Source organism: Monodon monoceros, unplaced genomic scaffold (assembly GCF_005190385.1).
Source record: "Monodon monoceros isolate NGI ecotype Baffin Bay Population unplaced genomic scaffold, NGI_Narwhal_1 Super_Scaffold_16, whole genome shotgun sequence".
NCBI lineage: Eukaryota > Metazoa > Chordata > Mammalia > Artiodactyla > Monodontidae > Monodon > Monodon monoceros.
Window position 1 is genome coordinate 58,755,187 of NW_021703772.1, and position 22,377 is coordinate 58,777,563.

A 22,377-nucleotide genomic window follows, 5' to 3' on the forward strand; every position below is an offset into this window, starting at 1 on the left:
ATTAACACAAGTTGTATTTCAAGATTTGACTACAGTACTGGAATAACTAAGAAAAGATGTTCTTTCCAGAGACTACCTTCATTTCCAGTCTTCTTAAGATATTCCATGACAATAACTCTTTTCAGTGTGGTCTGAGCAGGTCCTCTGAATCTGATTATGTAGTAGTGATACTTTTGGTATATGTGTCTCTTAAAAGCATTGCATTAAAAGCAGAATAGTTAGCTCTGGTAGGTTATTATTTCTTCAGTTAGATTAGATGAACTGTTTTTGCATCTTGTCAGAATGGTATATGGACCAAAAATGTTTGAAAATGATTTTTTCATTTCCATTTGTCAATTGGTATCAGTGAGGAAATGAACTGAATTTCTGTGGCCAAGTACTTTGCTTTCTATGGGTGGCTAGACTAAGACTTTGTGAAAGGGGCATGGAGGTAGTATGCTTAGACTCATAAAACACATCCCCACTCCTAGAAAAACACCTGAAAATGTCTGAAGTATCTCTTCTAGGGAAAGAGCTATTCTCTATCCACTACATCCATGTAAGTAGAAAGAGTGACAATACTGTGACTTCCCTCCACTTGTTTTCACTTGTCCTCCCCTGAAGCCTCCCATCCCTCTTTTTCTTCTTCAAAAATCAGCTTATTCTATAACACTTTAATTTTCCTTTAGAATTTAAGTGTAAAATGGTACAGGGAGGGTTTATACAATTTACTTTAAAAAGTGATTCTTCTACTTATGAGACAAAAGTTCTCACTGTTAGAAGACATCAACTTCATTCTTAGATTTAGAATTTCAAGTCTTGTTTTTGCATGTTTGTGGTTTTTAGGTCATTTCCCTGGAAATTCCATCTTTTGTACAATTATGTGCCCATTAACCATGCAATGTTTCTGATCCTATGAGAAGATGAAAATATAAAAACTGAGATGCAAGCTCTGTCTCTCATAAAAGAATTCTTAAATTCTTTTCAGTTAGCGCACACAAAATCTCGTTCAAGTGCTTGGGCTTTACAACTCCAGCCCCCAGCACAACTTTATTTACGAAACAAATATAATAATCACAGTTGCAACACTAATTCTTGGAGTCAGATTTCTAACAAAAAGCGTATGGTGGACAGCATTTCTACCTCTTGAGCTTAACCTCTCTCTTGGCAATTAGATCTAAAGGTAATAGGCAGAGATGTCTCTTGGTTGGCAACACACACACACAAAACTTGAGTATTTCTCCCACCCAGGATGACATCAAGATGTCAAGGATGCCAAAGAGCAAAGGAGTGTTAACCTAATCCAGTAAGCGAAACGGGATTTTTAATTAAAGTGTAACTAAAATGTTCCAAGAAAAAAAAACTTCGCTGAGATTCACTATTTTAAAAATGCTGGCAATTATTGATGGGCTTTTTCAGATATTTCACTCGTTACCAAGACGATTAAGAAGCAGGGAATAATTTATGTTTGTGCAACAAAATGGTTATGTGGCCAAAAAAACCATTTTTTTAAAGGATTGTGTCCCTTTGAATATACGCACTACGTATTAAATGAAATATATTTGTCTGCTTTGGTGCCACTGGCCAGAATGAAAGCTCTCCTATCTGTGAGGTGAATTGAGATTTCTTTTCTGCTTAAAATGCCTGCTTCCAGGGTACGTAAAAGTGGGAGACTGGTTGGGAAACCAAGGGCTAAGGGGGATGGGAACGAGATGGCTCAGACTGAATCTAAGAGGTGAACGTGTGCGAGAGAAAATCCTCCTCCAGCCTCGGAGGGGGTGTCTCCCCCAATACCAGCTCCCTCCTCCCGGGCTCGCGGGGCGGGCCCGGTTTGCTCAGTAGCAGCAGCGGTCGCAGCAGCAGCCCCGGGGCTGAGCGACGGCGGCCTCCTGGCAGCGCAGGGAAGCAGTGGCTCCGAGAGCGCCCTGGGGAGATCCGGCTGCCGCCGGGATGGAGGAAGCGTCGAGTGGAGCCGGATCCTCCGGGGACGGATTTCCTCCCCAGCTCAGCCCCCCTACAGCTTGCTGGGGCCTGCTCCGAGCGCCTGCAAGGTGGAAGAGGCCTTCGCCTCGGCCTGGCAGCGGCAGCCGGCGAACTAGGCGGCCACAGCGGGGTAACAGGCTAGCCGTAGCCGCTCTCGGGAACCTTCGCCGCCACGACCGCTCATTGTCTCTCCCCTTGCACCCGGGGGGCAAACAGGAAGCGCGCCGCCTGGCCGAGTGACGGACGGGCATCCGGGCCAATGAGCACTGCCTACGAAGAGCGTGGTGGCGAATGAGCGCGGAGAAGAGGGGCGGAACTTCCGGGCGGGCTGTCACCCTCTTCCCCCCTTTTGGGCTGGAGGCTCCACCTTTTGTGTTTCCCGCACAGTCAATCAAAATAGGAAAAAAAATCCCCGGACCGCTCCGGCCGTGTCCGCCGCCGCTTCCCGCATCCTCTCCCGCCGCCGCCGCCTTCGCTCCTCACCATGTGTAAGGCGGCGGGGAGCCCCGCCTGAGGTGCCCTAAACACACTATGACCGGTACGTAAAGCCGAGAGAGAGCAACCCTTGCTGCTGCCGCCGCCGCCGCTACCGCCGACCACAGCCAGCCGGGGGCCACCGCCGCCGGCTCCCGGCCCCCTGTGTGCGACCGAGTATCTGTGAGAGGCAGAAAGCCGCAATCCCCTCCGCCTCCCTCCCCTCCCCGCCAGCTACCGTCCACCCCTCAAGCCCCAGCAACGCAGTGTCCCCGCCGGGCCCGGGGCTGGCGGTCCGGGCCGCCGGGAGCGTATCCCCCTGTGTGCGGGCGCGGGCGGCGGGCGAGCGTGTGAGTGACTGACGGTGCGAGAGGAGCGAGCGCGAGTGAGAGCGAGCGGCGCGAAGGGAAAGGGGAGGAGAGGAGAGGGGGCAGGGGCAGCGCGGGGAGGAGGAGGAGGAGGGAAAGAGGAGGAGGAGGGTTACAGGCAGCGGCGGGCGGGGGCAGCAGCAGGAGGGGAGGAGGGAGCAGCCGCCGCCGCCGCCGGGGGGCGGGTGGGGGAGGGGAAGGGGACTCGGTCCGGGCTTTCGGAGTAATTTCGCCTCGGCCCGCGGGCCCCCTCCCTCTCCTCCACCCGCCTTCCTCCCCACCCCCACCCCCCCCGCGCTGTGCCTGCAGCTCCCGAAAAGCCCGTGAAACAAGAGGAAATGGCTGCCTTGGACGTGGACAGCGGCGGCGGCGGCGGCGGCGGCCACGGCGAGTATCTGCAGCAGCAGCAGCACGGAAACGGCGCGGTGGCGGCGGCGGCGGCCCAGGTGAGGAGCGGCTTAGCCCCGGCCCGGCTCCCCCCTCGCGCCGCTTTCTCCTCCCCTCGCCTCTCCCCTCCCTCCGCGCTTCTCTCCTCCCCTCCCCCCGCCCCGGGAGCTGCCCGCCCGAGGCGCCAACGCTCCGACCCCGCCCGCGCTCCCCCGCCCGCCGTCTTTTTGTGTGTGTGTGTGAGTGTGTGTGTGTGAGAGAGAGAGAGTGTGTGTGTGAGCTTGCGCCCTCCCGGGGCTGGGTTCCGGGCGGAAGGTGGAGGCCCGGCGCGCGGCCCGCCGCCCGCCTTCCCGCGGACGGTGGAGCCCGTGTGCGTGCGAGCCGGAGGGCGCGAGCCGGAGGCGAGGAGGAGGAGGAGGAGAGCGCGGGCTGGCGCTCGCCCGGGTGCAGCCTGCGAGGCCCGAGTCGCACTTCCTGTGCGAGCGCGGCCCGGCCCTAACCGCCACCCCCTCCCCCTGTCTCCCTCTCTGAACCCGCCCATCGGGGGTAGGACACTCAGCCGTCACCGCTCGCTCTGCTGGCCGCTACCTGCAGCAAGATAGGGCCACCATCGCCGGGCGACGACGAGGAGGAGGCGGCCGCCGCAGCCGGGGCCCCCGCCGCCGCCGGAGCGGTAAGTCTCGCGCGCGGCCCGCCCCCGCCGAGGCCCTGCGCCCGCCATCCCGGGCCCGCGGCGCGCCCGCCATCCCGCCCGAAAGGCCTCCCCGGCGCCCGCGCCTTCCCGGAGAGGGACGGTCGCGCGGCCGGGGCGCCCTTTCCTGCTCTTTCGCATGCTTGTTCGGATTAGAAGCCAGACCAGGCTTTCTCTACATTGTCACTGCGGCACCTCCATCCAAATTCACTACAAAATGAAGTCTGAGAGGGTGGGGGTAGAGGACTCCAAAATGGATGTTAGAGCAATTCATATCAGTGCTGAAAACTCCTTCGCCGAGCGCTACGGAAATTTCAGGCACAGCCTATCGGCCATAGATAGTATCAGCTACGGAGGCAGTGTCTTCAGTTTCTAGTATTTTTTGAACTCGGGGCTTTTCCTGCTGGAAGTTACTAGATCTTACTGATTTAAGTGTTAAATCGTTTTTTTACAAAAAGGAACGAAGGTTTACTCTTTGAATTACTCTTGTATACAAGAATGAACACTTGAATACTTTTTAAGTGCTTTTTTGATGGCCATTCTAAATTGTCGAATTTTAGTTTTTGCAGACTACTTAAATTTACAGTAATTTTTCATAAATGAAATTTAAGTGACCGTTGAAATCGGCGAAGTTACGTAGTACTTTGGCTCTTGAAATTGAATAGGTATACCAGTGTTAGAAACAAAAGTACGTGTATGGAATTATATCAATATTTACATTAATGCTAATGCATACCATACTTAGTTGAATTTGGTTGGCAAAGCTATATTTTCATTTTATTGTGATTGCCAGTCTGATAAGATGTGGTGGGATTCTCTTTATAGGATTTTTAGTTTGTCGGGGGCAGGGGGAGGAGCTGGCCAGTGTTACAGGAGGGCTTCATACCAATTAGCTATAAACTGTTTCTAAGATTTTTGTGAATTTTATATTCGTTTGAATCTTTGTTGTTGCGTTAGTTTAACATGTAGATGTGTTCACTTATTAAAATAATTGAAACTTCTCCCATCATTTTTGCGTGTTTTTTTTTAATGTGGATTATGGGAATCGGTTTGTGTCGTGATATTTTGAATTGTAACTGTGGACAAAAAAGTTTGATATTTGGTATAGTCTGCAGGAAATTCTTAGTATTCCAAGGCATAAAAAGTGAAGCTAATGTTAAGCTATATTAAATATTGTATTTTTAATTTTAGTGTTTGAAATTATACTGTAGAGGGATGTGAGTAGATTTAATGACTTAAAAGTATGACTTTAGGTTTTGTCCTTTTGTAAGCAGATTAAAATGTAAAGGCTTAAAATCATGTATGTGAGAGGCATTGTTACTTTTTAAACAAATTTATGGACTGGTAAACCTCTTTTATGAACTATATCTCGTTAGGCCCACAGTGCCACACACACACAAAAAGTTTATCTTAAAAACCATTGCATGAGTAAAATTGCAAAGCAGATTGCTTCTACTTATCTTTTTTAATCTTTCAAATAGAACAAAAAACTTTTTGTAACTGCAGCTTACCAAGTTTTTAGATATCAGTTCAGTGATTGGGGGAGGAGAGAAGTGAAGGAGGAAGTTACAGGTAAAAAATATGTATATGTACATGAGTCTCACCCAAAGAATAGAATACTGTCTCCAACCTTACCCTGCTGTGGCCATATACTTGTAGGGAAGTTGTTTCCATGCCTCTTCAGCTCCTCTGAACTGCCAAATCTCTACTGACATTACATTTCCCGCCAGATGAACATGAACCAGAATCAGTCTGAGCGTTTTTTCTTTGTATGTTTGGTACCTGTGCATAACATTTTTCACTGAGTAAAAATTAGTAAGACTGCTTGAGTATGTTTGCCTTAGCGAATGGGAAAATTATTTTTCCAGTTCAAAGATGAATTTTAGACATGGACATCTCAGAAAATGAAAGAATTTAAGTGATTTCATAGTAGTTTTCCCCACTTAAAAATGTGCTTGGATAATGTTACTTTATTCAAATTGCTGGGAATTATGAGAGGTTTAGGGAGAGATTTTTTGGAGCTCTGCTTTTTAAAAATTTTATTTTGGGTTTACTTCATATTTACACAAAAGTTGCAAAGATAGAACTGAGAAGTACCTTTTACCTTTCACCCAGCTTCCTCTAATGTTAATATAACCATGGTACATTTGTCAAAACTAGGAGATTAACAATGATACAGTGTTATTAGCTAAACTATAGACTTTATTCTGATATCACCATTTTTTCACTAATGCCCATTTTCTGTTTCAGAATCCAGTTCAGGATACCACATTGCATATAGTATTATTGTGTTTAAAACCAAGGGGAAATATACACATAAAATGCAACTTTATACCAGTTTAGTTTGGCATTTTTTAAAAATTTTTATTTATTATTTTTGGCTGCGTTGGGTCTTTGTTGCTGCGCGCAGGCTTTCTCTGGATGCGGCGAGCAGGGGCCACTCTTCGTTGTGGTGCGAGGCCTTCCCATTGCGGTGGCTTCTCTTGTGGAGCATGGGCTCTAGGCGCGTGGGCTTCAGTAGTTGTGGCGCGTGGGCTTAGTAGTTGTGGCTCACGGGCTCCAGAGTGCAGGCTCAGTAGTTGTGGCGCACAGGCTTAGGAGCTCCGCGGTATGTGGGATCTTCCTGGACCAGGGCTCGAACCCGTGTTCCCTGCATTGGCAGGCAGATTCCCAACCACTGGACCACCAGGGAAGCCCTAGTTTGGTATTTTAAGATTAAAAGGGCATTGAAAAGCCAATAGCTGTACTGCAGATTTGCTTTACATATTTTCAATTTAGAATTTGTTAGAGTATGTTATGTGTTCATCCTGGATCCTGGCCAAGAGTGTTTGGTTACCCTCAGTACAGAGCTGAATAGGTCTAATCACAAAGCAGTCTCACCTGTAATGTCCCACAGCGTGGACTCTCAAAATTGGTTTGATGGCAAGACTCTTTTATACTTATTAAGAGTTGTGTAGTTTTAGTAATAGATCAAGGTATAGAAAAAGTAGACCTTGGGCCTCCCTGGTGGCGCAGTGGTTAAGAATCCACCTGCCAATGCAGGGGACACGGGTTCGAGCCCTGGTCCGGGAAGATCCCACATGCCGCGGAGCAACTAAGCCCGTGAGCCACAGCTGCTGAGCCCGCGTGCCACAGCTACTGAAGCCCGCATGCCTAGAGCCCATGAGCCACAACCAGAGAGGCCACTGCGACAAGAGGCCTGCACACCGCAACAAAGAGTAGCCCCCACTCAATGCAACTAGAGAAAGCCTGCGCACAGCAACGAAGACCCAATGCAGCCAAAAATAAAATAAATAAATTTATAAAAAAAAGAAAAGAAAAAGTAGACCTTTATGAGATATTAACTTGTCCAGTCTACATTTGTGTGAACCTGTGAATTACTAATTTGTTTATTTCGTTTGTAATTCAGTGTAATAAATTGAACAAGTAAATATTATGAAAGGCATTGCCTGAATTTCAGTTTAACTTGTAAATTTAGTGTTCATTTACTACGTAAATGTTGGTGAACTACAAAGTGAATAATAGCTTATTTCAAAAAAAGGTTATTTTGGCTGTTATTTCAAATAAGACTTACACTGTCATTGTAAGGAATTCATTAGGTAATTGTTTTTGTATCTGCAGTCTGTGTTCTTTACGGTTCCTTTGAAGATTTTAAGAAACTTTAGTACTTGCCTAAGAGTGGTTCTTAAGTTTGTTTTCACCTTAGCTTCACACTTGTTTCCAGTTATATTCTTTCCTTGCCCATTTCTGGCTTTCATAAAGCCATTAACTGAGAGGTTAATAATCCTTTCTAAATGTGATGTAACAAGTTGGTATGAAGTTTATTTTTTTCCTTTACACAGGTGTTATGGAGAAGGTATCCTTGGGTGGTGTGTGTGTGTGTGTGTGTGTGTCCCTGTTTTATGCCTGGTTGTAGTGGAGAATGCCCTTGTAATGAATTTGCTATAGCAGTGTCCCAGGGCTACTCTTGGATGTGGTCTTATTTACCATGTGATTATGTGTGTGTATACAGAGGGAAACTCGGATTACCTTCAGTTACAACCTTTTACAGTAATGCCAGTGTCCATGTTAATAGGTGTTTTGTTTGTCAATAAGAATATTAGAATTACTGAGAGAAACACTGGTGGATTTTTCTTTTAATGTCTAGGCTTAATGAAGAGGGTTATCTTGAATCCAAACCAAATACTAATTCTTGCTTGGGATATGTGTTTTTATGTCTCCCTCCCTTTGTAGTGTTTCCAGTAGCCTAACATCACACATTTAAAAAATTAATTAATTAATTTATGGCTGTGTTGGGTGTTCGTTGCTGTGTGTGGGCTTTCTCCAGTTGCGGTGAGCAGGGGCTACTGTTCGTTGTGGTGCGTGGGCTTCTCATTGCGGTGGCTTCTCTTGTTTTGGAGCAAGGGCTCTAGGCACGCGGGTTTCAGTAGTTGTGGCTCATGGGCTCTAGAGCGCAGGCTCAGTAGTTGTGGCGCACGAGCTTAGTTGCTCCATGTCATGTGGGATCTTCCTGGACCAGGGCTTGAACCTGTGTCCCCTGCATTGGCAGGCAGATTCTTAACCACTGCGCCACGGGGGAAGCCCCATCACACATTCTTACAACTGTTTTTTGGTCTCAGATTCTAATTTACCTATTTTTTTTGTATGCTGCTGACGAAATTTCTCTTACAAATGAATGGTTTTAGTAGGCTTTGTAGTTTTGAAATATTGGGGGGTTATTCCTTGTGGAATTGGTTTAAAATTGGTGTAGAGTTTTTCATTGAAGACTGTAATATCTCAAGGTCAGTTTTATTCATTTTTCCTATCATTTCCTTTGCAATAATTTTAAAATAAAATACTTTTATTCATTCAGTAAGTATTTATTGATCATTATGCTAAGCACAATTGGATGTTTTTCAAATCTGTCTTCATAATCTTAGTTATCATAAGGATAATATAGGATTATATAGTGCTTTACAGTTTATGAAACTTAACACTTTCTTTAGGATCTTATGACCCTGCAAGGTAATATTTTTCCCATAAGGTCCTGCTCTAAATCACACATGATTCCACAGTTCTAGCTAGGCTAGAACCCAGTTATGAATTTTTTCCTTTCTAGTGCAATGTACTCCCTTCTTCTAAGCATTTATAGTCTTAGCTTATATTATGAAAGTCTAGTATTCTTGTTTCAGTGTTCATAAATAGTTTTTATATATGCTTTTAACCTTAGGTTTACTCAAAAAAGTTCAAGTACATCATTTTGTCCTAGGTTTGGGGATTTCCCTTCAATTAATGGCCTGCATTGTTGGGAAAAGTGGCACTGTAGTTTATTTTTATTTAGCTTCTGGAGAAGGGGGTTCTAGTATTTATTCAGACTTGTCATTTGAGTAGTTGTATGTATTTTCAAGGAATTTCTTGAACTAGAAAGCTGTTCACTTATGGTTGAATATCTGCTCTTATTAAGATTTTGTTAAAAAAAATACTCAGATGCCATAAATTTGACTTTTTATTTTAAGGATGAAGAAGAGACAAAATGCCAGTACAGTTGTCTCTCTATATCTGTGGGTTCTGCATCCTTGGAGGTCTGCCTGTAGTATACATTTTATGTAAGGGAATTGAGCATGGGGGATTTTGGTATCTGCAGGGTCCTGGAACCAATACCCTGGGGATACCTACGAATGACTGCATTGTAAAATTAATTTGTATGTAAGATACTATATTCTTTGGTATAAGTTGAAAAATTGTATATTTAATGCCGGTCAGAAAAAATTCAAGGTTGGTTCTCCAAAGGTGAACAATAACCTTAAGAAGATAAGAATTGGATTTGAAGCACTATACTTTAGTGTAGATTTCAGTATAAAGGATAGATTTAAATATCTTTAGTTTATTTAAAATGCCAAGTGACTGGGCTTCCCTGGTGGCGCAGTGGTTAAGAGTCTGCCTGCCGATGCAGGGGACACGGGTTCGTGCCCTGGTCTGGGAAGATCCCACATGCTGTGGAGCGGCTGGGCCCGTGAGCCATGGCCGCTGGGCCTGCGCATCAGGAGCCTGTGCTCTGCAACGGGAGAGGCCACAACAGTGAGAGGCCCACATACCGCAAAAAAAAAAAAAAAAAGCCAAGAGACTGAAGTGAAACATGAATTGTTACTCTAATATAGGGAAAGATTACTTAAGCTTGTAATTTTTATACCAGGTAGAATTTGAAGAATGTAAGCTACTTTTAAAGTCTGGTGCTTCATTTTAACAATTTAAGTTTGATAAGTTTAAATGTTTGTGTTTAAAAGATAGATCACTATTTTAGTTCAGGCCTGGACATTTGTACTGGGTCCTACGGTTTCTCTGCCTTTATTGTCTTCAGCCTTTCAGTCTCCTTCACTAGGTCTTAGTTTATCTTTATAAAGCACAGATCTGATTGCGCCACTCACTTGCCTCAAAACCTTTTATAGCTTTCATTCACTATCTGTAGGATAAAGTCCAAACTCCTTAGTAAGACCTGTGAAACCATTTACTACAGGCCCTGATAAAAATGCCTAGTCCTGTTCCCCATTACTCTTTTCTATGAATATGAATGTTTTCTGGATCCTCTCGAACTCCAAACTACACATTATTTTTTTAAAGTCTCTTAAAAGTCTGTGACTTTATTTCTATACCTTGTTAATGCCTGTATTTCTGCTTCCTAACCACACACAGTGAAATCTTAAATTTTATCCACAATTACTTTAAAATCTCTTATGTGAAATCGTTTTTTTTTTTTTCATTTTTCTATGTTCCCCCAAAGTGTTCTGATTATATGCCTAGTGTACACCACTATTCACATAGTAGTAGCTTGTATGTGTATGTCTGCTTGGATAGATTGTGAACCACTTGAAGATGAGCTTGTATGTCTCATGGGCTTACTCATCCTTATTTCATCTTGGCAGATAGGCTCAAATGTCTTGAATGGAGTCATTACACTGTGGTTCATCTATTGAAATATATACTCTTCAACTGTATGTGTACATGAAAATTAGGTAGTGAGTCTCCTTAAATTTTTAGGTTCATCTGGTTGTACAATATTTGTATTAAATTTTGTGGAATGGTTTATGTTGAGAGAACAGTATTTGTCTTAACCTTTTTTTTTTTATGGTCACAAGACCCCCCTTTGAGAATATGAAGAAACTCTAGATACCATTGCCCCCACCCCTACCCCAGGCCCTCTATCAAAAAGTTGGTATGCTATTTTAGAGGATTTAAAGATCCCTTGAATCCCAGGCATGGATCCTAGGTTGAGAATTCTGGGCTAGATATGCTCATGTTCTCATTGTCTAGTGGTGTGTGGAGTTATGGGAAATCATATACAGATCTAGAAGGAAATGGGTTAGGGATGGCATTATTTTGATGGTGATTAATTCATATAGGGTCTCATTCCCCACATCTTTACCCCTGGTCTTAGTGGGAGACAAGTATGGTATAGTATTTAAGAGCCTGGCTTCTGGAGTTAGACTGGCTTAGTTTTAAATCCTGTTTTGGCCATTTGATAGCTGTGTGATTTTGTCTGTCAATTTTGTCATCTGTGATATGGGGATAGTCATAATACCCCATAGGATAGTTGTAAGCAACAGGTGATATAATCTTATAAATCCCTATCATGGTTCTTGGCATATAAAAGTGGTTTTTGGCATATAAAAGAGCGGTTCAAATGTTAGATGTTACTGTTATTATTCCTTAAAAAATTTACCCTTTGAATGTCAATGTAAAAAAAAATTTGACATTGATTTGTTGGGTTTTATTGCTTTCTACTTTCCTCCATTGGTATTTTTCTAGTCTTGTCTAATCCATAAAATATGGAGATGATATCTGAGATTCTAGCAGGTCACAGAATACAAAATGTATATGTCTAGCATTCTTCTGCAAACTTAGGTAGAAATAGTAGGTAAAGCAACAGTCTATATCCTCCAGCTTTTAGATTCTAGAAAAACCTTTCAGATGGGCTGACTTTGCAGTGGTGGTCACAGGGCAATAACCTTTCCTCATTAAAATTTTTTAAGGTCTCATATTTTTTTAGTAGTTCATGGGAAAAAGAATTTGATGGCTCACTAAAGGAATCGCCCTCACCCTGAGTTTACTCTGGAGTACCTTAATACATGCCATGAAAGAGTAGCTTTAATTGTTTGATTTAAGGTTGATAGCAGTAATATACAAATCTTAACTTTTTCTAACTCAGGGAACTGCTGACACTGCTCTGATATTTCTTTTTCGTATGCGTATGTAATGTACTGATTTAGTGGTATGTTTTTAGTGAGTTTTATACCTTTTGAACTCTTTTCAGTGAGGTATGTTTGGTTTGAGCTGTCCGTAATCTTTTCTCTAGCTACTTCTACTTTTATTTATTTATTTTTATTTATTTTTAACTGTAGATCATAGGTGAGGGATTAGAAAATCAGTTGGTAGTCATAAAACAAATAATATTCTAATTGAACTTTTTTCCTGCTCAAATAGCATGGCTTATCTTTGCAATAACTAACAAAATTGGAAGTGATGATTATTGTAGTTTATATAGTACTTCTGTATTTGAGCTGTGTTGTGTTACTAAGAGAACTTTTATTTTCAGGTGGTAGGGTTTATATCAGTTTTTTGAGGATTGGATTAAATGTACCACAAATACATATCACATAACATTTTTTGTTTTCTTTACCCAGACAGGTGATTTGGCTTCTGCACAGTTAGGAGGAGCACCAAACCGATGGGAGGTTTTGTCAGCCACACCTACAACTATAAAAGATGAAGCTGGTAATCTAGTACAGATTCCAAGTGCTGCTACTTCCAGTGGGCAGTATGTCCTTCCCCTTCAGAATTTGCAGAATCAGCAAATATTTTCAGTTGCACCAGGATCAGATTCATCAAATGGTACAGTGTCCAATGTTCAGTATCAAGTAATACCACAGATTCAGTCATCAGATGGTCAGCAGGTTCAGATTGGTTTCACAGGCTCTTCAGATAATGGGGGTATAAATCAAGAAAGTGGTCAAATTCAGATCATTCCTGGCTCTAATCAAACCTTGCTTGCCTCTGGAACACCTCCTGCTAATATCCAGAATCTCATACCACAGACTGGTCAAGTCCAGGTTCAGGGAGTTGCAATTGGTGGTTCATCCTTTCCTGGCCAAACCCAAGTAGTTGCTAATGTGCCTCTTGGTCTTCCAGGAAATATTACCTTTGTACCAATCAATAGTGTCGATCTAGATTCTTTGGGACTCTCGGGCAGTTCTCAGACAATGACCGCAGGCATTAATGCTGATGGACATTTGATAAACACAGGACAAGCTATGGATAGTTCAGACAATTCAGAAAGGACTGGTGAGCGGGTTTCTCCTGATATTAATGAAACTAATACTGAGACAGATTTATTTGTGCCAACATCCTCTTCATCACAGTTGCCTGTTACTATAGATAGTACAGGTATATTACAACAAAATACAAATAGCTTGACTACTACTAGTGGGCAAGTCCATTCTTCAGATCTTCAGGGAAATTATATCCAGTCGCCTGTTTCTGAAGAGACACAGGCTCAGAATATTCAGGTTTCTACAGCACAGCCTGTTGTACAACATCTACAACTTCAAGAGTCTCAGCAGCCAACCAGTCAAGCCCAAATTGTGCAAGGTATTACACCACAGACAATCCATGGTGTGCAAGCCAGTGGTCAGAATATATCACAACAGGCTTTGCAAAATCTTCAGTTGCAGCTGAATCCTGGAACCTTTTTAATTCAGGCACAGACAGTGACCCCTTCTGGACAGATAACTTGGCAAACATTTCAAGTACAAGGGGTTCAGAACTTGCAGAATTTGCAAATACAGAATACTGCTGCCCAACAAATAACTTTGACGCCTGTTCAGACACTCACGCTTGGTCAAGTTGCAGCAGGTGGAGCCTTGACTTCAACTCCAGTTAGTCTAAGCACTGGTCAGTTGCCAAATCTACAGACAGTTACAGTAAACTCTATAGATTCTACTGGTATACAACTACACCCCGGAGAGAATGCTGACAGTCCTGCAGGTGAGTTTTCCAAGTCATGTCATGCTATAGATAAGTTCAGTGAGGTGTTCATCAGTATCTGGCTGTCTTTAAAGGTGATGATACATTTCCCTGTGTCTTTGTGAAAAGTCAACACCAAAATGTGTTTCAAATTGTTCTTCATTGAAAGATTGTAGTTTTTGAAGTCAAAGATTCATTTCTCTGTTATGCCAATTACATTTGTTGTTTTTCATCACTTAGTTTTGTACATTTTTTCACATCTGTTTGGTACTCTCAAGCATCACAAAATTTTTATTTGGCATGTAAGGTGTCTTGGCTGTTCTTGGTGTGATGTAAATTAAATGTTCTGTGCATTTTATTTGGTTGGGCAATCAGGTTGGTATAGTGAAAACATGGTACTGGGAGTAGGTACTGTTTATGCTGTCTCACCCATTAGCTAGCCTGTGTGGTTTTGGCTAAGTTACTTTTTCTCTTGCAAACTCAGTTCTCTCAGCATGTAAAATGCAGCTGTTGGCCTAGGTAACTATATCTCGGGTACCTTCTAGACCTAAAATTCTTCAGTTCTGTGATAGTTTATTCTTACAAGTGTGAAGCACTTAAACCTAGGTGTGTTAGATACGTTATTATTGATAGTATGGGTAGAAATTTCGGAAGTCTACTCTTTGTTGTGTAAGAATTAAGTAGTACATAATTATTTAATAATAAAAATATAACTCTTTTAAAAGATAGTATCCTCATTACCTTTGTGCTGTTATTTATTTAGATAGTGTTTTATTGAATCCTTTGTTGTACACTAAATTCTTACTTTTACTCTTTTACGTCATTATTTGGGTTTTTGTGGAGATTGTGCTGTTACAACCTTCCACTGAGTCAGTGATTCTAAACTCTTAAATTGGGACACTTGGATTTAATTTTTTGAAGTAATGGTATTTTTTCTTTTGAGGAATTTGTGATATATACTTAGAAAATAGGAATTGTCTGTGCTTAGAAAGCCTTTAATTGCATTTGAGCCTTCTGAAGCTATGGTTTAGAGCAGCATTCTCAAAGTGTGGCCTGTGGATCTCTGAGGATCCCTGAGACCCTGTCAGAGGTCCTTGATATCAAACTACTTTTAATAATAGTAGTACAATTTATTTGCCTTTTTTCTTGTATAGACATTTTCACTGATGGTGGCTAAAACTGCTGTGTTTTAGCGCAAATCAAAGCTGTGATGCTAAACTACTACTAGTTGTATTCTTTATGACCATCCACTTGCAGTTAAAGAAAAATGCTAGCTAGCTTCACTGAGCAATGACCTTGATGAACAAGTCAAAAGAGTTATTTTTACTAAACCTTGACCCTTGAATGCTGCATGTCCTTTTTAAAATAATAGCTTTATTGAAATATAATTCACATACTATAAAACTCGCCCTTTAAAGTATATAGTTTAGTGGTTTTTAATATAGGCACAGACTGGTGCACCCATCAGCACTCTCTAATTTTAGAACATTTTCAGCACCTCCCCCAAACCCCGTACCCATTAGCAGTCACTCCACATTCCCTGCCCCGTCCCCTGAGCCCCCAGCAACCACTAATCTACTTTCTGTCTCTTTAGATTTGCCTATTATATCTCATCAGTAGAATCATACAGTATGTGGCTCTCTGTGTCTGACTTTTAATTTACCATAATATTTTTAGGGTTCATCTGTCTTGTAGCCTTTAAACGTACTTTGTTCTTTTTTGTGGTTGAATAATATTCCATTGTACGGATATACCACACTTTATTCCTTTATCCATTGATGGCCATTTCCATTTTTTAGCTATTAAGAATAATGCTGCTATGAACATTCGTGTACAGTTTTTTGGTGTGGACATGTTTTTGTTTCTTTTGGGTATATACTTAGCAGTGGAATTGCTGGGTTGTATGTTTAACATTTTGAGGAACTGCCAAACTGTTTTTCCAAAGTGACTACCATTTTACATTCTCACCAGCAGAAGGGTTCCGGTTTTTCTATATCCCCACCAACATTTATCATTGTCCTCCTTCTTGATTTTAGATATACTAAGAATGGGTGTGAAGTGGTATCTCATTGTGTTTCTGATTTGTAGTTCCTGCTGCATGTCTTCGTAATATTCTTTATGACAAAATGGGAAGCATACTTTAATAAAGCACTTCTGCTGCATACCAAAATAAGATGATTATCTTTGAAAAAATATATATTTTCAATTGAGCAATTGTATGAGTTGCAAGCTGAACTAGGTGCTATTTTTTGGAAACACATTTTACTTGAAAGACTGACAAACTATGGTTATTGAGAGACTCATGTACTTAAGTGACAGATATTTTCTAAAAAGTATAATGAATTAAGTGAGCCTGTCCCTAAAAGGAAAAAACCTTGACTGTTTGCTACCAATGATAAAATTTGGGCTTTCCAGTGAAAATTAGAATTTTGGAAAACTTGAATCTACTACTATGAACTTGGTAACTTGTTAATAATTACATACTTTTATGATGAAATGGACAGTGATATTAATATTAATAAATAGCATTTTGGGGGATACTGTATTATAATGAAATATGCCATCATTTGGAAGATCTTTATGATAACTGAGTGAACCAGTAGTTTTCAGATGATCAACTCATGTTACAAAATCCTGCATGGGTAAAAGATCCATCTGTTCAGAGTTCAAGATAGGCCAACAACAAGCATGTGGAAAGTTTACCAATATAGTTTCAGATTCTACAGTACAACTGACCTTTAAGAAATTTAGCACTTGTCAGATTTGGTATAGTATCCAAGAAGAATAACCACAATTGGCTGAAAGACTATCAGATTACTTCTTTTTCCAGCCACATATCTTTGTGAAACTAGATATTCTTCATATGCTTCAGCCCAAACCACGTATTGCAACACACTGCAAAAGCAAATATGAAACTCTAGTTGTCTTTTTTAACCTAGATATTAAAGAGATTTGCAAAAATGTGAAACATGACCTCTCTCCTCATTAAACTTTTATTTATGTTTTTGAAAAATAGTTGTTTTTCATAAAATCTTAATTTGTGTTAACATTTAATGGATTTATTGTTTTCAAATGAATCAAAACAGTAAAAATTTCTCTTCTAATTCTAATACAGTAAATATCAAAATAAATACCCTACCTTAACAAAAGCTTTTTGGGGACCTCAGTAATATTTAAGAGTTTAGAAGGAGTCCTGAGACCAAAAAGTTTGAGAATATTGGTAGATGACAGACTTCTGAAGACATAGGAGATAGTTTTTAGAAACCAGTTTTTAAAGCTTCCACAAAGTGAAAGTTATGGAGAGATCTATACATGTTAGAAAAACACCTCTAGAGAATTTATTTGTAATTTTGTGGATTTATGTTGGTCATGAAATTAGATTGATATAAAGCACTAAGTGCTCAGTACAATAATTTATTTCCAAAATACTATCAAAATAGCAACAGTGTTTGAATTAAATACAAAATCGAATTTTTAGGATGATAATTTAGTTTATTGTATGTTGTCAAGGAAGGGTAAAATAAGCACTCCAGAAGGCCATTAAATTTGAATTTTTTTCCGAATTTTAAAGGAATGGGGAAAGAACTTGAGAAAATAAAAGTTAAAGAGAATCAGAATAAAAATGCTGCATAGTACATAACAGCATATTTAGAAATAAAAACCAGGAAGTTGTAATTTGGGGTTAATTTGGTAATAGGAAAACTATCCCTTGGTGTACTGTCTTTTTAATTGGCAAGAAGGAAGAAATTATTTTAGGATGTGTTTTCTTACATGAAAAATCAGTAAAAAAAACTTTATCAGTGTTAGAGCATAGTATGCACAGATGAACTGCTTAAAATTTTGACACCATTGGTTTGCATTTTGCTTTTTGGTGAGTATGGAAACAATGTAACACATTTCCCAAATAAATGAGACCACACCGTTTTTTTTACCAGGACTCTGCAATTTCTTTGACCTTTTTTCTAAGCTCCCCTTTCACAAAAATGACCTCTATTCCAACCTGTTTTAAGAAGTGAATCTGATTCAGGGTCTCTCCTCATGAGGGGTATGTTTAGTGCCTCTTATCCCTTAGAAACCAAACCCCCATCTTCCTTGGAACATAGAGCTCATTGGGCCCCAAGCTGCAACCCCACTCACTCCCTTTATTTCTTTTCCTTGCCCACTGAGAAATGCATGCTGTTTCTGAAATTTAATTTTTACTCTACCATTTGCTGTGTATTTGAAGCTAGGCGATCTTTCTGACATCTTTTCGAGTGAGAAAATTTCTCCCAAATTCAAGCCAAGACTTAGCCAGTTTCTCAAATTTTAGTTCTCTACCCGATTTTGGCTTATCCTCTAAGATTGGGTATATTTAAAGCTTGGTGTCATGCACATTTTAAAATATTGTCATAACTATACTGCTTGTACAGTTTTTTTTTATCCTGCTCAATTTTTAGTTACTTTTTTTGGTAGGGTGACCATACCTGTTAAGTATTTAGGTCAGGAATTATATTCTATTTAATTTTCTATTAATATAGTTAAAAAGACCCCACATGAGAAAGAGCTGTCAAATTCACTGCCTAAAACCAGGGCCTGGCCTAGGATTCCTTTTTGTAGAGGCGAGCTTAAAAAAAAAAAAAAAAAGTTTGTTGCTGTCTGTTACTCTAAGGTACAGCTTAAATGAGGCTGTACACTTACAGAAATGAGAAGAGGACATGGGGAAATAGGAGGACATCAAAAATCTTGTGATCAGATTCTGAACCAGTCTGAACCATTGGGCGATTAACTTGGTGTCTAGATTTATGACATCTCCAGTATTAGCTCTGAAGCCAATAAAAGACCTAGGTCTACATTAGGGCCAAACAGACTTGGTGGAAACACTTGGAAAAATGCCAGGCATGGAGGTATAATGCAGAGAGAAAAATTATACTCAGTATAAGCCTGAAAACCAAAATTGCAAAATACATGATGAAGGGAAAATCTATGAAAGATAGCCAGTAAAATCAACAATCAAGAGATGAATTCATGTCCAATTAAAGAAAGATAATTTAAAAATCTGTGGAAGACTTTAAAATCAGTATGTTTATACCTGTCAATGAGATAAAAGGAAGCTGTAGCATCTTTAGAAAAGAAGTTGTGAAACAAAAAAGGTAGATGTGTAAAAGAAACAACCAGAAATCCTAGAAAGGAGAAGCGTATTTCATTGATTCAAAGACACGAATTGTTTAACGTTTTAACATTTCTTCTGAGATCTGAGTATATCTTACCGACCATGGCATGTCAGTGTTTAATTTACAGTGCTTTTTCTTTTTTTACTAGTAGTGGTATGTCTTGATAGCATTGTTTAGATGAAATAGAAAAATTTGGCGGGACAAACAGGAGAACCTTTAGGCTGGACAGAGAAAAAAATGAGTGAATAGTAATATACTTAGAAATTTACCCAGAATATAGTTTAGAGATAATGAACAGGTAGAGACTTGAAAGATTGAGAGTCACCAACATAAGATTTTCAGAAAAAGAGAATAGAGTGAATGGCAAGAGAAGCAGTGTTGGATGAGATAATGGCTGAGAATTTTCTGGTGTTGGAGATACATAGTTTACAGATGAAAATTTTGCTTCAAGTATTAAGAAAGATAAACAAAAATAAGTCCACCCCTGTCTTAAACTAAAATTTTGGAGAAAGATAATCTTAAATTTTAACGGAAAAGTCAGATTGCTAACAAATTACAGACCTACAAACTTTCATCAGCCACACACATACCAGAAGATCATGTAGTAGTATCTTTATAGCACTGAGAGAAAGTAACCAGCAGGCAAGAATTCTGTATGCAATTAAAAATCCTACTTAAGAGTTAGAATATAATGAAGATATTTAAAATAATCAAGGACTGCAAGTTTATTATTCAAAGACCCTTATGAAACTAACTACTGAAGTGTTAAGTAGAAAAATGGATCCAGAGGAAATGAGGACATAGTAATGATTACAGTGGGTAAAAAATTAATAATTTAACTGACCGTAAAACACTAGTAACTTTAAGTTACAGAAAATTTCAGAGATACACCAAAGCAGATAAATGTATGATGAACCTTAAGGTAACCATCTCGCAGCTTCAACAGTTATCAACATTCTGCCTTTCTTCTTTCCTCTTTTCCCACTGTTTGAAATTTTACTCTTGCTGGAGTATTTTAAAGTAAATTCCAGAGAGTGTATAACTTTACCCAGTAATACTAATGGAGTGATTTGCACGGTGTGGCCTAGGAGTCCCAGACCCTTTTCATAGGTGTCTGTGAGGTCCAAGTTATTTTCATAATAATACCAAGATGCTATTTGCTTATTTCATTTTTGCCTCACAAGTGGTGTACAATGGAGTTTTTCAGAGGCTATATGATATGTGATAACACAGCAGATTGAACACAGAAGCAGATATAAAGATCTAGCTGTTTTTTGTTTTTTTTTTAAAATTGAAGTATTGTTGATTTACAATGTTGTGTTAGTTTCAGGTGTACAGCAAAGCAGTAAAGTTATATATATGTATATATCTATTCTTTTTCAGATTTTTTTCCATTATAGGTTATTATAAGATATTGAATATAGTTCCCTGTGCTATACAGTAGGTCCTTGTTATCTGTTTTATAATAAGAGTAGTGTGTATCTGTTAATTCCAAACTCCTAATTTATTCCTTCCCTCTCCTTTCCCATTTTGTAACCATAAGTTTGTTTTCTATGTCTGTGATTACATTTCTGTTTTGTAAATGTTAATTTGTATCAGTGATAGCATATATTTGTCTGTGTCTGACTTATTTTTTTTTTTTTGACTTATTTAACTTAGTATGATCTAGCTATTTTCTAAGAAGCCAGATATTAAAGATATTTGCAAAAATGTCAAACTATTCTAATTTTTAAAAATATATTTTTCATGTTACTTATGTTAAATTTATGAGTTTGTTACTTTGAAATTAATAAATCAACCTTTAAAATGTTCCCAGTTTTGATTCCTAATATGGAAAATATTGATATATAAGCAGAGGACAATTGAAATCTTCATTCAGATTTTTTAAAAATGGATTTTTTTCCATTTTTTTTAACAACATAATTTACATACAGTAAAATTCCTTCTAAAATTTTAGTGCACCATTCTGCACTTTCAGTAACTGAACACAGTTGTATAATCACCACCATAATTAAGATATAGTATCATTTTACCACCTCTCTCCATTCCCATATGCAACTTCATAGTCAGCCATTCTCCTTTACTCTTCTTCTCTGGCAAATAGGTGTTACTCACATAAACAAAAACTCTTTGAAGTCCTCAGTAATTTTTAAAACTTAAAGTGATTCTGATATTAAGTTTGAAAACTGCTGCGCTAATGAATAAGGATTTTAAGAAACATAACCAAAGTACCGTTATTTACAATACCCTAAATTTATAGTTATCCTTTAATATTATTTAATAGCCTTGTAATGTTTAGTTTTCCCCAGATGATTAAAAAATACCTTTTTAGAATTGATGAAGTTAGGATTCATACAAGCACTGTGTCTTTTATTGGTTCATGTGCCTCCAAGTCTCAGCTTTTCAAATAATGGTTTTAGCAGCTTTTCATTGTTGTAACTTGGATTCATTATTTCATTAAGATTTGCAAAAGGTGATTTTTCTAATTTTCTCAGTCCTTTTGTGTTAAGCTGTGATTTTTTTTCTGAAAAGATCCTTCCCTTGCTAGCTATTTGGTTACCCCCGAAGCACAGTTTGTACAAGAAAGGCAGGATAAGCTATTAAATCCATTCCTTTTATTTATCTGTTTTCAGAATGAGTTGGTGTCTTAGCTGCCATCAGAGGTTCTCTCTCTTTCTTTTTTTTTCCTTTGGTGTATCATGGTGAACTCATTTTTTATCAGCTGTATTTTAATACATGGTATTCATTATTCTTGGAAATATTTATATTGTTACGAAATGGAATACTAAGCCTAAAAAAGAAATAGCGGTGTGGGACTTGTGGGGATTGGTTCCTGGGTAGAGGTTCTTGTCATTTTTAGGAGGATCAGCTTTATAGAAAGTAGTTTTAGCCATTTTACATCAATTTATAATTTGGATATAAGTAATTAAGAGAACAAAAGTGTGATTTTATATATATATATTTTTAAGTTAAGACTGTTTTTTTAGAGCAGTTTTAGGTTCACAGCAACATTGAAGAGGAGGTACAGAGATTTTCCATCTACCTTCTGCCCCTACACATGCATAGCGTCCCCCATCATGACGTCTCTCACCATAGTGATACATTTGTTAAAACTGATGAACCTACGTTAATACATCATAATTACACAAAGTCCATAGTTTACATAATGGTTCACTCTTGGTGTTGTACATTATTTGAGTTTGGACAAGTGTATAATAACATATCCATCATTATGGTATAGTAAGAGTATTTTTACTACCCTGGAGACCCTCTGTGTTCTGTCTATTCCAAAAGTGCAATTTTTAACTTCTAAACTGGGGCAGGAGGTAGAAAATTATCAATACAACAG

General features: G+C 39.5%; 1 protein-coding gene across 2 annotated transcripts in view; it reads left to right on the top strand.

Moving 5' to 3' along the window:
* Positions 1-1,873: 1,873 nt before the first annotated feature.
* SP3 (Sp3 transcription factor) overlaps positions 1,874-22,377 on the top strand; it is a 64,824-nt gene continuing 44,320 nt past the window's right edge. Inside the window, exons 1-4 of one of the 2 annotated variants that reach the window (XM_029224829.1) lie at positions 1,874-2,500; positions 3,114-3,250; positions 3,742-3,864; positions 12,540-13,899. In XM_029224829.1, the coding sequence (XP_029080662.1) occupies positions 2,494-2,500; positions 3,114-3,250; positions 3,742-3,864; positions 12,540-13,899 (1,627 nt within the window). In that variant the 5' untranslated portion in view covers positions 1,874-2,493. The remainder of the gene's footprint in view (positions 2,501-3,113; positions 3,251-3,741; positions 3,865-12,539; positions 13,900-22,377) is intronic. The other variant, XM_029224830.1, reaches the window with a different exon arrangement.